Here is a 15,064-nt window from a genome sequence, read left to right on the forward strand (position 1 = left end):
GTACCCCCCGTTACATTGCCAATGTACAGCAAGCTCATCCTCGTCCCCCACTGTCAGTTGCAAAGGTACTTGGAGCTAAGATGACTCGTCTTATTGGCCTCCCCCATGTTTTGGCGCACCCCTTTCCCTCCTCTCAAGCCCCCCTTCCTATACTGCAACCGTGCAGGTTGCCCAGAAGGGGCCATCATGCCGTTGAAAGTATCTTCGACGCGTTACGGATACTTCCAACGAAAAATACCCTTATGCGAGCCGAGAAAGGGGCGTTGGTTCTGGCATTTGTACGTTGACGAGACGAGGCGACCCAAAGATGACCATAGACAGACGGACGGTCCTTGAACTACATGGAATCTGCAACGGCAGCTCAGGTCGGACCGCACTCCCTAGGCAAATGTCATCCTACCGTCAGGTCAAGAGAGGGAGGAAGAGAGAGAGGCTTGGACTCGGTGATCTGGGGCAAAGAGACAACACCCACCCACGCAGCCGGACGGTATCGAGTTCCCGTTGTGGTGTACGGATAGGCTCAGGTTCTTGCTACTCAGGACCCAGCTGAGCCTCGGAAGATGAGCACATAATGAAGAACAACATGAATGGAGGCGAAGCAAAATCAAGCTACGGGTCAACTGGTACGGAAAGCGCCGGACAGTCGGGAGCGAGCAAATTGAATTGGATGAATGGACCGGAGGGAGCAGTACACAACGTAAAGAAATAGCTACCTACAAACGAATAGATGGATAGGTACATTTGGCAGTTTGGTCATGGTGCCATCCCAAAGCACAGACAGAGCACATGAACATGTGCCCCCATCCATCCATCCATCCATCCATTTGCCTTTGCCCTTCCCCCCTTTCCTTTTCAATAATAGACTCAGCCAAGATAATGAGAGACAACGAAACTTTGGTTCATCTCCCTATCTTCCTCTCTTCCTCTCTCTCTCTCTCTCTCTCTCTCTCTCTCTCTCTCTCTCTCTCTCTGTGTGTGTGTGTGTGTGTGTGTGTGTGTGTGTGTGTGTGTGTGTGTGTGTGTGTGTGTGTGTGTGTGTGTGTGTGTGTGTGTGTGTGTGTGTGTGTGTGTGTGTGTGTGTGTGTGTGTGTGTGTGTGTGTGTGTGTGTGAGTGTCCGCAAACGTCAGTCTGATGAACCGTGAGTCGCTGTAACAAAAGGAAGAACCGATCAATTGCACGCCGTGCAATCCGATGATACAACACAACACAGCTCCTCCGTGCCCAATGTCCACAACCCATCCATCCTCCCTGCTTGCCTGCTGTGGACGGTGGACAGCCAGTGTGGGTGACGGTGGTGCCTGTGGGCTTTGGGGAGTGGGTTCTCTTGCTGCAATCCCTGGCCGGTCTCATTAAACTTAGCGCAGCCAATTCTACTTCTGACCCTTTTGGGCAATCTACCGCCTACACGAACCCCCCGTCCACTCTCCTGCCCTTCCCACTGTCCACCAGACGCCCTCTCTCTCCTTGGAGTCCTTGCTCTTCTGTCCTGGCGTTGCTACCCTTACCTCACCTTTGGCTACCTTACTCCTCCTCACTCCGCTTTCCTGCCTTCGCTCACGTCTTTATTTTATTTTTTATCTTTTTTTTTCCCTCATCCTCCTCCTCCGTCTACCTACGCGTGTTCCTCTCATTCTCTCACCTTCTCACCCTCGCTTCCTCGAGCTTTCTAGCCTTCCTTCCTTCTTCCCTCCTTCTCTTACTGGCCCTACCCTGCTCCTATTCTTGTTACCTAACCTTGCTTCTCTCTCCCTCCTATTCGTCTTCTCCACATCCGACTCTAACCCCTTCTCAACCGCACCTCTTCTTCTTCTTCTTCTTCTTCTACTCCCTTTTCTCCTCTTCACCTACGCTATCTTCCCCCTCGTACCTACATCTTCTTCCTCCTCTCCGCCCGCCCTCATCCTTATTCTTCATCTTCTATTCTTTACCCTTGCAGTCAATCCGCTTGTCGCTGCTGCCGACTACACCTGGCCTATGCGATCGTTACCGTCGTTGCCGTATTGAACCATACTTCAAATTGGCTTGCACATTCCTTGCCTGTATATCCTTCGTCTATAATTCTTTGACCATCTTCTGGTCTACCTGCAAGGAGTGATCCGTCTCACCGCCGATCTCAATACCGAATCGATCCGAATCCCCGACGCTCGCTCGCCGAACGGTAGCTCAATATCAACTTCGACAACATACTGCAACAACTGGCTGCTTTTGTTGTTCGCGCTACACAGATCCCGACAACACGGTCACCTTACGCTGTTGCTGTGAAGAGATCTGTTGGGGTTTTTTTTTTTTTTTTGGACAGCAATTGCCCCTTCGACTATCTAATTCGCATTGCTCAACATTGGCTGGAGGCCCCTTCGCCACCAGGTTCTTTGGGCTCAGCGATAACTGGCTTCGTCTTCAAAGCTGTCAAAATCGGTATTGCTCCGCTCGTGTCTTAGACTTTGGCACCGTCCCTTGGTCAGATTTGAGACCCATCCAATAACACGTTGAACCTACGGTGCTCATAGAGTCCCGTGGCATTCCAACGCGCCCATCTCCGATTCTTCGTGCCTGCTCGGGGCACGTCTAATCCTTCAAAACGGCGGTTCTATCTCAAGTCGGTCGGGACAACCTTGTCCCTCCGCATCTACTCGGGATGCAGGAAATCCAAGGACCCGTCGGCCAGGGCGGCTCCAGTGCTCCTGGAAACCGTTTCGGCCATGCTTCCAAGCCCTCGAACAGCGAAACTGGTTTCTCTCACGGAGCCTTCACTTCCAACATCTCTGGTTTTGCCGACAGGCACCCTCGCCGCGGAAACATCCCAACCATCAACACTCAGCCCCTGAACCAGCACCAGCACCAGCTCCAGCTCCAGCAGGCTCCTCCTTCCGCCGCCGACATGGCCACCCCTGGCACCGCCTTCGACATGCAGTTCACTCCTCTACTTCCCTCCCAGCTGCTTCTCGGGAGCCCCTTCCAGCCTGGAACCCCCGCCGCCTTTGCTAGCCCCCAGTTCCAAAACCTCCAGAGCTTCCAGCAGGCCCAGCAGCAGAGCCAGCAGCAGCACCACCAGAACGGCATGCAGAGCCCTATCCAGCAGAACATGTCTCCCCAGCAGTACCAGGCAATGGTCTCTCCATCGACCTATGGCGCTCCCCAGTTCTTCCAGCCACAGTCCCCCACCGGCGGCAGCTTTAACAACATGCAGATCCCCATGCAGCCCAGCTCGCCCGTATCCATGGGCCCGGGAATGGTCACTGGTACCAGCCGCACCGTCTACCTCGGCAACATCCCTCCTGACACGTCGGCCGAGGAGATCTTGGGTCATGTTCGCAGCGGACAAATCGAGTCGGTTCGTCTTCTTCCTGACAAGAACTGCGCTTTCATCTCGTTCCTCGACGCCAGCTCGGCTACCCACTTCCACTCTGATGCCATCTTGAAAAAGCTCTGCATCAAGGGTCAGGATATCAAGGTCGGCTGGGGCAAGCCTAGCCAGGTTCCCACCTCGGTGGCGTTGGCAGTCCAGCAGTCCGGTGCTTCTCGCAACGTGTACTTGGGCAACCTGTCGGAGGACATTACTGAGGAGGAGCTCCGCGAGGACCTTGGAAAGTTCGGTGCCATTGACACGGTCAAGATTGTCCGCGAGAAGAGCATTGCCTTCATTCACTTCCTGTCCATCGCCAATGCGATCAAGGCAGTTTCTCAACTTCCCCAGGAACCCAAGTGGCAGGCCCCCCGTCGTGTTTACTATGGCAAGGATCGATGCGCCTACGTTTCGAAGACGCAACAGCAGAACGCCGCTCAATACCTCGGTATTGCGCCTGGCTATGCGCACATGCTCACTGGTGCAGACCGTGATGTCATCTCCAACGCTCTGGCTCAGCAGTCCGTTGCCGCGGCCGCCGTTGCGACCACCGCCGGTGGCATCAACAACCTCGGAAACCGTACTATCTACCTGGGAAATATTCACCCAGAGACGACGATTGAGGAGATTTGCAACGTCGTCCGTGGTGGTCTTCTTCACCATATCCGTTACATCCCTGACAAGCATATCTGCTTCGTCACCTTCATTGACCCCACGGCCGCCGCGTCCTTTTATGCCCTGAGCAACTTGCAAGGCTTGATGATCCATAACCGCAGACTGAAGATTGGCTGGGGCAAGCACTCTGGTGCACTCCCGCCTGCCATCGCCCTTGCTGTCAGCGGAGGAGCTTCTCGCAATGTTTACATCGGCAACTTGGATGAGACGTGGACTGAAGAGCGACTGAGACAGGACTTCTCCGAGTACGGCGAAATCGAGCTGGTAAACACCTTGAGGGAGAAGAGCTGCGCGTTCGTCAACTTCACCAACATTGCCAACGCCATCAAGGCTATCGAGGCTGTGCGAAGCAAGGACGAGTACAAGAAGTTTAAGGTCAATTTCGGCAAGGACCGCTGTGGAAACGCGCCCCGTCAGCTCCAGCAGCAGGCACAATCTCCCCGCACCGATGGTGTTTCGTCGCCGCCCCCCAACGGCTCGCAGAATTCGGGCTCACCCACCAACGGCAACACGCCCCAGCAGTCGGCGACGATGTTCAACTCGAACAACCACCCCTTGACGATGTATTTGAACCACGTCTCCCAGCAGGCTCAGCATCAGCAGCACCATCAGCACCAGCAGCTTGCTGTTCAGCAACAGGCCTTGTTCGGCACTGCGCAGTCGTCGCCTAGCGAGCTGTCCATCGACATGCAGTCACAGGGACCTATCTCGGGCCATCAGCAATCGGCCAGCATCTCGAACGGGTACCCCCAAAGCGCGTCCGGCCCCGGTCCCACCACCATTGGCGGTCTCCTGGCTCCTGGCAACGGCCGTGGCCAGCACAACCGCGCAGTCAGCCTGCCTGCCCTGAACCCTGGTTTTGACAACGGCGGTGCTCCCCCGGGCCACGAGGGAGAGCGCCGCGGTCACCAGTACCAGGCGAGCTTCGGCGGTATGGGTGCTGGCTACGGCCTGGCCATTCAGGGTGGCTTGAACCAGTGGGTCGAGGAAGAGGTTGCCAACTGAGGCAGCGGACAGTTTGCTCCCCCCGGCATATGATGCAAAAGGAACATAGGGGAAAGATTGGTTAATCGTTGTAATTGCATCTTACGTCTTTACACTTCTTCCTTTTGATTCTTGCTTCTACTTTCATCTTTTTTTTGTTCTTGTCATCTATAATTTTATCGCCGGTTTGGCAGTGTGGTCTAGGGCTGTTTTCCCAACCCCAGATCACGGGCGAGGAAACCACCACACAAAATTTGGCACACCCCCTTTCGTGCATATGATTGTGGTCGAACATAGCAGATACCAGAGCATGGTCGGCCTGGAACACGGCACTCACGATCTGTCGCCAACGTGGAATGGAAATGAGGGGTGTAGGCACAGGCACAGGCACAGCCTAAGGGATGGGGGGGCGGGAGAACGGAAGTAGCAGAAGGGAGGCGGTGATGTCTTTACGGAGCAGCATCGTCCGCATGTATGTCCATTAGAGCGCAGTTCAGGAAAAGCATCGGTTTCCCTGGACAAAAATGCAAGCCAATCTTAGTTTGCATAAACCAGTCACACTTCCATGTGAAGGCGTTTGAGACGCGTAAGTTTGGCGCAGTTGAACGGATCGAATCGCGGTATTGATTCCTTTGGTTCTAGAGCTGAAGTCAACGTAAGTCGCTAATCTTTACCAGCACACGCCCATAAGTCGGATGACGGGGATGCGAGGCACGATATGATGATATCCTGCTGTTTGACTTCTCGCCACTATTGGCAGCAGTGTGATGATACCCTACATGTTTCCCGCAGCACGATGCTCCTATCCCAAGTTGGTATCTACACATGCTCCTCACGTGTTGTGATGCCGCATGCATATCTACAAATGCTACTTCCAAAGCTTCTTATGTTTACGGTCATGGTGATTTCTGTGATTGGCCGTCATCTTTCTTGTCCCATTAGCCCTCTCTTTGGATGTCCAGGAGGCTCCGAGCCTGGAACCGACTGGCAACGACACGATGATGTGGTAATTCGATGCCCAGTTTAATTAGAGCGCCATGGCACCGTCACACAACCATTGTTGCACCAAAGTAGGTGCCGTAGCAGACGGCGCTTGTGTGGGTTTGATTGTTTGTCGGCTAGCGGAATCTACCTAGGGTCTGCAATACATCGACCAGGGACTCTCTCAAGGGATGGTCATCGCCCACATGCTTCTCCAGCCGCGCAGCTATGCCCATGATAGCGCTGGTGGAGTGGACGTACCGCCTCTTCATACCCTCGGTCGCCCCGACAAGTAGGGCAGTCGAGAGCTGCAGGACCGCAACCTGTGCCTCCTGAACGAGGAGTGGTTGCTCGGCCTCAGGCGCCTCCCAGGCGGCCACGGCGGTGACGAGGGCCATCCACTCCTCCCTCGAGCCCGTGACCTCGCTCTCGACAATGGGTAGCAAAATGCGGACAATCTGGACGGCGCGCGCGGCCTCGTTCTCGTCACTGGCCGTCGCTGTGTGCTGGAGGATACCCAGGAGGTCCTTGGTCAGAGCCTCCCAGCCGTTGTGCGTGGAAAACTCTTCCAGGCCTGCCTTTTCAGTAAGAATGCCCTCCAGACCAACTAGGACCGGGGAGCGGAAGTCGAGTCCTGCGGGTGAGCTTGCGTTGTAAAGATCGATAAACATATCTGTCAAGCCCGCTGCTTCCTTCCTCAGAAGCTCGTTGTCATCTTCGCGAAGCCAGAGCGCCAGAGCTCTGACGGCTGCGAGTATGAGAGGGTCTTCGTGGATGGTGTCCTTCTTCGACTCCCAGGAGATGGTGAGTCTTTTGCCCATGGAAGTGTCTGTCTCCTTTGTACGCGAATCCGGGTGCAGTCCGAAAGTTCCTGCCACGGACGCGTCCCATCTGTCTCGTAGGAACTCGATGGCAAGAGACATGGCTTCCGAAATGGTCCGACGGATCTTGAGCAGGAAGTCGGGAGGCATGATCAGATTTGAAGATGATGACATCTCATCGTCGAGACTCCTCACGAGATATCCAATGAAATGAGTAGTGACATCAAACGCTGACCCCAACCGCTGTGCAATGGCTGGATAAATGGAATCATTGAGGAGCTCAAGAAGTCGTGGCAGGGTGGCTCTTGTATCGGTGAGGAGGAGGGTGACGAAAAGGTAAGAAAACGGCTTATCTTCCTTCACATCACTGGTGAAAAGAAGCTTCGAGGCTTCGGCAGGATACACCTCAAGCAAAGATGCAGCGGCGATGGTGTAGGCGTTCCTGGCTTCTGGCGTGGGCCTGCTGGTGAGCAGCTTTTTGATGAAGTCGACGACTGATTTGATCCACTTCGGACTTGGAGGGAGGGCCTATTTGATTGTAAGTCAGCTGTATGTATCGTCTCGACGGAATAACTACCTTGGGGTCTGAATTCCGAAGAAATTTGCCGAGGAACTCAAGGAAAGTGACGCCGTCGGTGCCGTGAAAGGCTGAAATAAGTGCCTGGATTGTCCCATCTATTTTCGTCTTCAAAATCGTTCTGTCCTCTGCCAGGTCCATACAATTGATCCAAGCAAAGGCAAAAATTTCGAGGGACGACGGGCTGTTTGGCGTTATCTCAACCAAGGGACTGACATCGTCAACCTCGGAGAAGGCCTTGGCGCCCTCTGGAAAGGTGACGAGGGTGTGGACTGTTTGTGTGATAAGTTTGGAAGTCTCTTCTGAGCTTCTCAAGGGTCAGCACACCACGCTGTGTAAGTAGTTTTTGCTGACGTACCTCTGAAGCAAGCTGGAGACCAGAAGAGGCAGTCTCCCGACGAGTCTCTTGTCTCTCCTTGATTGATCGGGCAGAAGTAAAGTGAAGGTATGAATCACTGACACGGCGAGGTCCATCATGTTCTTCGCGTCCTTTTGGGTTGCCTGGGCCGAGATTCCTGTCCTCACCAGCCGATCCAGGAACTTGGGGGAGATGGACTCCCAGAGGCCCAAGACGGTCTCAGCGTCATTACGCAGTTCTTCCGAGTTGTCGAGTAGACTTTTCAGAAGTGCTAATCCAACGAACCTCGAGGTATCATCCTTGGCCTTCAACATACTCTGTATCTGATCGAGTGATGCGGTTTGCTGTGTTGCCTGCGCCGGGTCAGGAGCGTGGGATGGCGTTGGAGGGCCGGCCGACCCCGATGATACTCCTTCGGCCATAGTCTGGGATACTTCGATGTTTTCTCAGCTGTGTGAAAGCTATGTTGGCCCAACAAACATGTGAGGCAGATGAAACGGTGCGTGTAAGTCGAGCTTCAGGCGTTGTCGAAGTGGGAAAACTGCACTCAAAGGCCCGCAACGTCCTTATACACACCCCCCGCAATATTGGCCTTACAATACCGTTGATTGTCGTTTGTATTAGAAGAGACACGTGGATTAGAGGTGGTCAAATCAAGAGCGCAAGGGATGTAGTGAGTATGAGAAGCCAAGACCGGATTTTGGAATGACGCTGTCATGAAAAATTGCCCCGCGTAGAAGATACTGGAGACCCAGATCGTGGCAGGAGGACCCCCACTGTCAGATGCGCTCAAGACCCCTGTAAGCGCTACTCGCCCGGCGTCGCATCAGCCCCCCAAGCCGGGCCGCAAAGAGGTCCGAGCTTGCGACCGAAGTCAGCCACGCGCGGCTCTTCACCGAACAGGCATCCGGGCTCTGGATGCGGGCTAATACCGTTCCCGTCTCTGTCAGGAGAACGACAACGACAACAGGATGGCCATTATCTGAAGACGCAGGGAGTCAAGGTCGTCAGATTCGCATTATGGCCGGTCCTCTATACAATGATTCGTCTGCCTCATCCTCGTCGCATCCGCTGAACAACGGCAGCAGCAGCAGCGCCAACAGCGACCCCGCCGACCGAGACGAGCTGGACTTCTGGAGCGAAGACGAAGACGTCGCTGATGTCCTGACCGAAGATCCCATCCGCGAAGACCTCGAGGAACCCTTATCATTCAAGCGCAAACAGAAGCAGACCGTTCTCTCAGCACCGGGACGCTTCTTGTCTGCCTTCACCGGCTCGCGGTCGGGCACGGCTACCCCCAATTCCTCGCCGCGAGTCCGAACGCCGACCCAAGACCCCAATCGATCACCTCGGAGAGCAGACGCACATGGCAATACAAACCAAAGCGTCAAAGATGGCGCGCCGTTGGACTGGTACGTTGAGGGACCAGGCAGGAGAGTGGGATATGAGGATCTGACGGCTATCGATTGGATCTTCGAATACACAAAGGAGCGCCAGCGTCTGCGTGTCCTGCACTCGAGCGCGCATGGCCTGCTTGGGCTGTTCAAGCAGCTTCTGGATTCCAGCGAAGTCTGGGTCATTTTGATTCTGACAGGCATGGCCACTGGAGCCGTGGCCGCTGGCATCGATATCACGACCGACTGGCTTGGCGACCTGAAGACGGGCTACTGCTCGAGCGGTCCAGAAGGCGGCGCGTTCTATCTGAACAAGAACTTCTGCTGTTGGGGTTACGACGAAATATCCAAGTGCGCCGGCTGGACGCCTTGGGCCAAGGTGTTGGGAATTTCTTCGACCGGTGGTAAATGGTTTATAGAGTATTTCTTCTTCCTCATTCTCTCGGTAAGGATAGCGCCCCCACTGTTCACCGCCGTAATCTGACTCTTTTAAAGGTCATTTTGGCATCGGCGGCGGCCATACTGGTCAAGGAGTACGGGATGTATGCCAAGCATTCCGGCATACCCGAGATTAAGACGGTGTTGGGCGGCTTTATCATTCGCAGGTTTCTCGGCAGCTGGACTTTAATCACAAAGTCACTGGGTTTGGTATGGTGTGCCACAGCTCCAGCTGCTTCGGTGTGTCAACTAACCGTCTCAGTGTCTTGCTGTTGGATCCGGCATGTGGTTGGGCAAAGAGGGGCCTCTAGTTCACGTTGCCTGCTGTTGTGCCAATCTGTTCATCAAGCTCTTCAAGAACGTCAACGAGAACGAGGGTGAGTGGGCAGCCTATGGGATTATACACACGCCGCTAACACATCAATAGCTCGGAAGAGAGAAGTGTTGTCTGCGGCAGCTGCCTCGGGCATTTCTGTTGCCTTTGGGTCCCCGATTGGAGGTGTCTTGTTTAGTCTCGAAGTTTGTGATGTCGGCTTCCCTCCGTATCTTGGACTAATCGATTTCTAGCAACTCTCCTACTACTTCCCTGATAAAACCATGTGGCAAAGCTTTGTCTGCGCCATGACTGCAGCTGTGGTCCTCCAGGCATTTGACCCTTTCCGAACGGGCCAGCTCGTCATGTATCAGGTCAAGTTTAGCACGATCTGGCACGGCTTCGAGCTAATCCCCTTCGTTCTGCTCGGCATCCTGGGTGTAAGCCTCCTCCTTCAACCCACCCTCGAGCTGTGCTAATGACATCACAGGGAATCTACGGCGGTCTCTTCATCAAGGCCAATATGGCGGTGGCTCGATGGAAGAAGAACACGTCGTGGCTGCCAGGACCTATCACCCAGGTCGCCGCGATTGCCCTTCTGACGGCACTCATCAACTACCCAAACCATTACATGAAGTTTCAAACTTCGGAGCTTGTATCGAATTTGTTCGTCGAGTGCTCCAAGTACGTTGACGACCAGATCGGCCTCTGTAAGACGGGAGCTGCATCAACACCGACCATAGTGCTCCTGATTTTCGGAGCTATTCTTGGGTTCTTTCTGGCCACCGTCACCTTTGGCCTCCAACTGCCTGCTGGTATCATACTGCCCTCGATGGCCATCGGTGCCCTCACAGGCCGGGCGGTAGGCATTATCATGGAGATTTGGGTCACGAACCACCCCGCCTTCTTCCCCTTTGCCTCATGCGAACCAGACGTCCCGTGTGTGACCCCCGGGACGTATGCCATCATTGGTGCAGCAGCCACTCTCGCCGGAGTCACTCGCATGACAGTTTCCATCGTGGTCATCATGTTTGAGCTAACAGGAGCTTTGACATATGTTCTCCCTATCATGATTGCCGTCATGATTTCGAAATGGGTAGGGGACGCGTTCTCTCGGAAGGGCATTTACGAAGCCTGGATTCACTTTAACGAGTACCCGTTCCTAGACAACAGCGAGGAGGTGGTCATACCAGACATTCCCGCTTCCCAGATCATGACTCGCATCGAGGATCTGGTCGTGATTACAGCGACAGGTCACACCATTGGCAGTCTCAATAATATTCTCGACACACACCCTTACCGGGGCTTTCCAGTCATCTCAGACCCTCGCGAAGCTCTGCTGCTGGGGTACATTTCACGAGCGGAACTTACCTACAACTTACAAATGTGCTCTCAGCCGCCACGGTCCCTTCCGCCGGAGACTGAAGCTTTCTTCTCCCATCAACCTCTCGCGGACCCCCGCACTACGCTCGATCTCCGGCCGTGGATGGACCAGACGCCCATCACTATGACGTCCCGTTCGACCCTACACTTGACTGTAAGCTACTTCCAGAAGCTTGGCCTGCGCTACGTCCTCTTCAGCGACCGCGGTGCCCTGCAGGGTCTCTTGACGAAGAAAGACGTTTGGTACGTTCTCAATGGCGCGGAGGAGACGCGTCGGACCAGCGGGTTGCCGAGAGACATGGGTGTCGAAACCGGCCTCACGAGAGAGGACGGCGGCGGCGAGCAGAGGGGTCTGCTGAGATATGACGGGCAAGAGGATGGTATCAGTCCGGCAGACGAACGGGAAACGATGTTATAAGCTAGAAAATGATCACAGGACCAGTATGCGACTTTTTACTCAGCCATAAATGGAATCTTTTACGACCGAATAATTATCCCTCCCTTTATCCGGGATTACTGCAACCCTCCTCAGCGTGGAATGTCAGAAAAGACCGCCTGCATGTTTCCTTTGTTATTGGCCTTATAAGTGATTGGGTGTGTGTGCTGAGTGATCCGTAACGTCGACCGCGGCTTTTTGTAGAAAGCAGAATCTCGACCCTTCCTGGATCAACATCATCGTAACCATGGTGTAGGCAGTGCGACCGTCACGTCGACGGTGGCAAAGCTGTGAGTCGCGAGCATTCACAACAAGACGACACGAACTCTGGGCCTGGTCAGCATCGAATTTATATCTATTGACATCACGACGCCCTCCTTCGAGAGATTATCGGAGCGATGTTCCGGTGGAGGTGTTCTCTTGTCTCGCCGACCTTGACTGGATCCGTTTGACATCGGCCCGTCATCCTGGACCGAAGCACATTGAGTAATGACACCGTTATGAACTCTGCAGATCGGCCCCGATGTCAATTCAAAAGAGCGCCGGCACCGCAAAAGGCTGCAAGGTGAAGAGAAAACGCTTTCGGATGTCCGTCCACATTCCCGGGAGCATAACTGCTGGACGCGCTTCTTTGAGGCGGAGGTCCTTTCTGCTTGCTGTATCCACGGCAAGACCTGCCTCGAGATAGGAAATGCCTGTGAAAGCACATTAGGGGGCCTTATTCCTTTTGGTCGCGTACCTCGACACCAACTGACACAACCTAGGGCAACACCACCCGTCGGCTTTTGCACGGAACACATCGGAGAGGCTGCGGACGGAAGCGTCGTCGCGCACGGCTTGGTATGCAAGTACGGTCATGGTATATTTTGAACGCAAAACTTAGCTTTTGTTTGTTAGTACATGTAGCTTCTTCAAGACCGTAAAACCCTCGCGGCAGATATCATCCGATTTCGACATGGGTTCTTCATTAACTCCTTTTTTCCCTCTCTTCCAAACCTTCAACGCCGATAACAGCCCAAGGGTATCTTTGAAATGCAATCTGGCCGACCCATCACGTCGTCTTGAAGAAAGGCTACGCACGCGGAGAGCACTCCCTTCTCAACACGCAAGACGATGCCGTCGTCATTGCATCACCTTGCAAGGAGCAAGGAATGAAACAGTCCGAGATGGACCCCGACGGTGAAGGGACATGAGTCGTCTGTTCTTGGGTCTCCGGTTGCGCCGTCCCGAGCGCCATAATGCACCAGCGTGGCGGTATCCAGTCTGGGAAGAGGCCGCAGACGGCCCTCATGGCCGCCTCCATTTGCCTCGCCATCCGCTGCTCGAGCATGCCGTGGGGGTTTGTCGGGACCAGGTCGACCTGGTCGTCGTAGACAGGGTTCTCGTCGCGAGGCACGAACACGAGCCGCTCCAGCCTCGGCATGCGCAAGCGGACCTGCTTGAGGACCTCGACCGCCAGGTTCGCGGCGCTCATCGACTGATATGTGCTGTCGACCCAGAAGAGGGAGTCGTTAATGGCGAGGTGGCGCACGTCGGCGAGGTCTGAGGGGTCGCAGAGGGCCATGACGGTGAGAAACTGGGCCTCAGAGGCCATGTAGCCGTCGCGGGCGCCGAAATAGAGGACGTCGTGGGCCTTGTTAAAGAAGATCTGGCCCGGGTTGCGCGTCATGCCGAAGCTGGGGCGATACGATACCAGGGCCTCGCGGCGGGACTCGTGGCAGACGTGGAGGTTGACGGGGACGGCGGTGTACGAGGTGCACCCGCTCGTCGACAGCGGCGGGGACTGGGAGTGGGAGGCGAAGGAGAGGGACTTGGCGCCGCATCTGATGGGGACGACCCGCGGCTGCGGGAGGTTGAAGTCCCAGATCCTGAGGCGTAGCTCTACGGGCAGTCTGGGGAAGAGATGCTGTGATGGCTTCGGTCAACGTGGGACTGGCCGCGTGATGAAGATTATACGGGAGATCGACGGAGCTAGACATACGAAGTGGTCCAGGGGCCTAGGTAGCGTGGCCTGCGCGAGGCGACCGTCCGTTCGTCTGCCCGGCGCGGGCGTTATCGTGGCGGGCGTCATGGTCCGTAAGCAGCTCGGGGAGGCGACGGCGGGGCTGAGGGGTTCAAGATGTCGTCGAGTAGGGTGAGTAAGATGAGAGTATCCCGGAGCGAACGAGGTATTGCTGGGCCAGTGCGGAACACATGATGACGGAGGTCGGAGGGGGGGCGGTGGCAAGCGTGAGTGGTTATTATATCACCGCGGCGCCGCGGCTACCAGTGCCATCCCAGGCAAACGACGACAAAGGATAAAAGGATATGCCTGCCAACCTGAGTCCCGCAAAAGGGCCTCAAGGCAGCCCGAGACATCATTAGACTTCTTTGACAAATACCCAGCCCCGGCTCTCCTCCCATAATAACCAGGTCACCGGATACCCTAAAGGGGGAAAAAGGTCGTCTGCGCAGAAAGTAGTTGGTTGGCATGCGGTATGTCGTGAATCATGACTATTTGGCGGCCACAGGCACACCCACACCCAGTGAGTTACGTCTGTGCCAAAGAAGAAAATGTGGCGGCCCAGAACCCAAGGCCTCGGGTCGGGGTGACCGGGGGGGGGGGGGGGGGTAAGCAAACTCATGCTTCCTGGTCGTAGGATTCCCGACGGACAATTTCCTACAGGTACCTCAAGTTAGACTTCCTAGAGGCGACAGTATGCTCGGTATAGAACGCTGCCGTGAGCGGGGTGTGTGTCAACCCAAGGGATGGCCAGTAATAATAGTGTGCGACAGAACCGCAAAAGTGTTGACCACGAGCCAAGGCTTCGAGGCCTTCGTACAGACCATCAAGACGCTCCGTATCTGGGCCAATGGCGTTTGAGATATGCGAGGGACCAGGCTGGTTATTGAACCTGGGGGAGAACAGAGCGAGCATAGGGAAGCCGTCAAGCCCAGGGCCAGTCTGGAAGTCGAGTCAAGGGGTGCAGAGCTAATGTGATGGGCCGGACCGGTCGGGCACATGTGACTGTAGGTTAGGTATTGGCGTGGAGGGTATGGTTACAGCCGGGAGAATTGGCAGAATTGTCCAATCACCAACCATTCTCCGGTTGGTCTCTCAGATATTGAATGAAAAATGAAGGGAATCTGCAAACCCGTCCCGGCCGTAAGGTGGTCCGTCTGTAGATCCTCCATGATGCAAAGACGGGGGATGGGCGCGTGGTTGGTTCCAGCGGGTTGGGCTGGTCCAGGGGTCAGGGGTCGGGGCAGGGGATGTCTCGGTGGCCGCTGCAAGCTACTCTCAGGCTACCGTCTGTGACGGGGGCTCTTTGATGAACCATCAAATTCGAGTGGCTCTCTGGCGCCGTATCCCTCGCTTGG

General features: G+C 55.1%; 4 protein-coding genes across 4 annotated transcripts; 2 read left to right on the plus strand and 2 right to left on the minus strand.

Annotated features, from left to right (window-relative positions):
- Positions 1 to 683: 683 nt before the first annotated feature.
- On the plus strand, positions 684 to 5,401 carry CDEST_01029 (Putative RNA recognition motif domain, nucleotide-binding alpha-beta plait domain superfamily). The gene has a single exon (XM_062917188.1). It carries the CDS (start codon positions 2,637 to 2,639, stop codon positions 5,022 to 5,024), a length of 2,388 nt encoding a protein of 795 aa, XP_062773239.1. The 5' UTR covers positions 684 to 2,636; the 3' UTR covers positions 5,025 to 5,401.
- A 695-nt stretch (positions 5,402 to 6,096) lies between these two features.
- CDEST_01030 (Putative neurochondrin) lies at positions 6,097 to 8,464 on the minus strand. Its single transcript, XM_062917189.1, has 3 exons — positions 7,741 to 8,464; positions 7,383 to 7,689; positions 6,097 to 7,333 (listed from the first exon to the last, which is right to left on the minus strand). Exons 1-3 carry the CDS (start codon positions 8,160 to 8,162, stop codon positions 6,122 to 6,124), a joined length of 1,941 nt encoding a protein of 646 aa, XP_062773240.1. The 5' UTR covers positions 8,163 to 8,464; the 3' UTR covers positions 6,097 to 6,121.
- Positions 8,465 to 8,642: 178 nt separating this feature from the next.
- Positions 8,643 to 11,768, plus strand: CDEST_01031 (Putative CBS domain, chloride channel, voltage gated, chloride channel, core, CBS domain superfamily). Its single transcript, XM_062917190.1, has 6 exons — positions 8,643 to 9,579; positions 9,630 to 9,782; positions 9,835 to 9,949; positions 10,000 to 10,091; positions 10,140 to 10,325; positions 10,376 to 11,768. Exons 1-6 carry the CDS (start codon positions 8,659 to 8,661, stop codon positions 11,684 to 11,686), a joined length of 2,778 nt encoding a protein of 925 aa, XP_062773241.1. The 5' UTR covers positions 8,643 to 8,658; the 3' UTR covers positions 11,687 to 11,768.
- Positions 11,769 to 12,557: 789 nt separating this feature from the next.
- CDEST_01032 (Putative 2EXR domain-containing protein) lies at positions 12,558 to 14,403 on the minus strand. Its single transcript, XM_062917191.1, has 2 exons — positions 13,686 to 14,403; positions 12,558 to 13,610 (listed from the first exon to the last, which is right to left on the minus strand). The coding sequence occupies exons 1-2, from the start codon at positions 13,773 to 13,775 to the stop codon at positions 12,777 to 12,779; spliced, it is 924 nt and encodes a 307-aa protein (XP_062773242.1). The 5' UTR covers positions 13,776 to 14,403; the 3' UTR covers positions 12,558 to 12,776.
- Positions 14,404 to 15,064: the final 661 nt, after the last annotated feature.

This window comes from Colletotrichum destructivum, chromosome 1, assembly GCF_034447905.1.
Source record: "Colletotrichum destructivum chromosome 1, complete sequence".
NCBI lineage: Eukaryota > Fungi > Ascomycota > Sordariomycetes > Glomerellales > Glomerellaceae > Colletotrichum > Colletotrichum destructivum.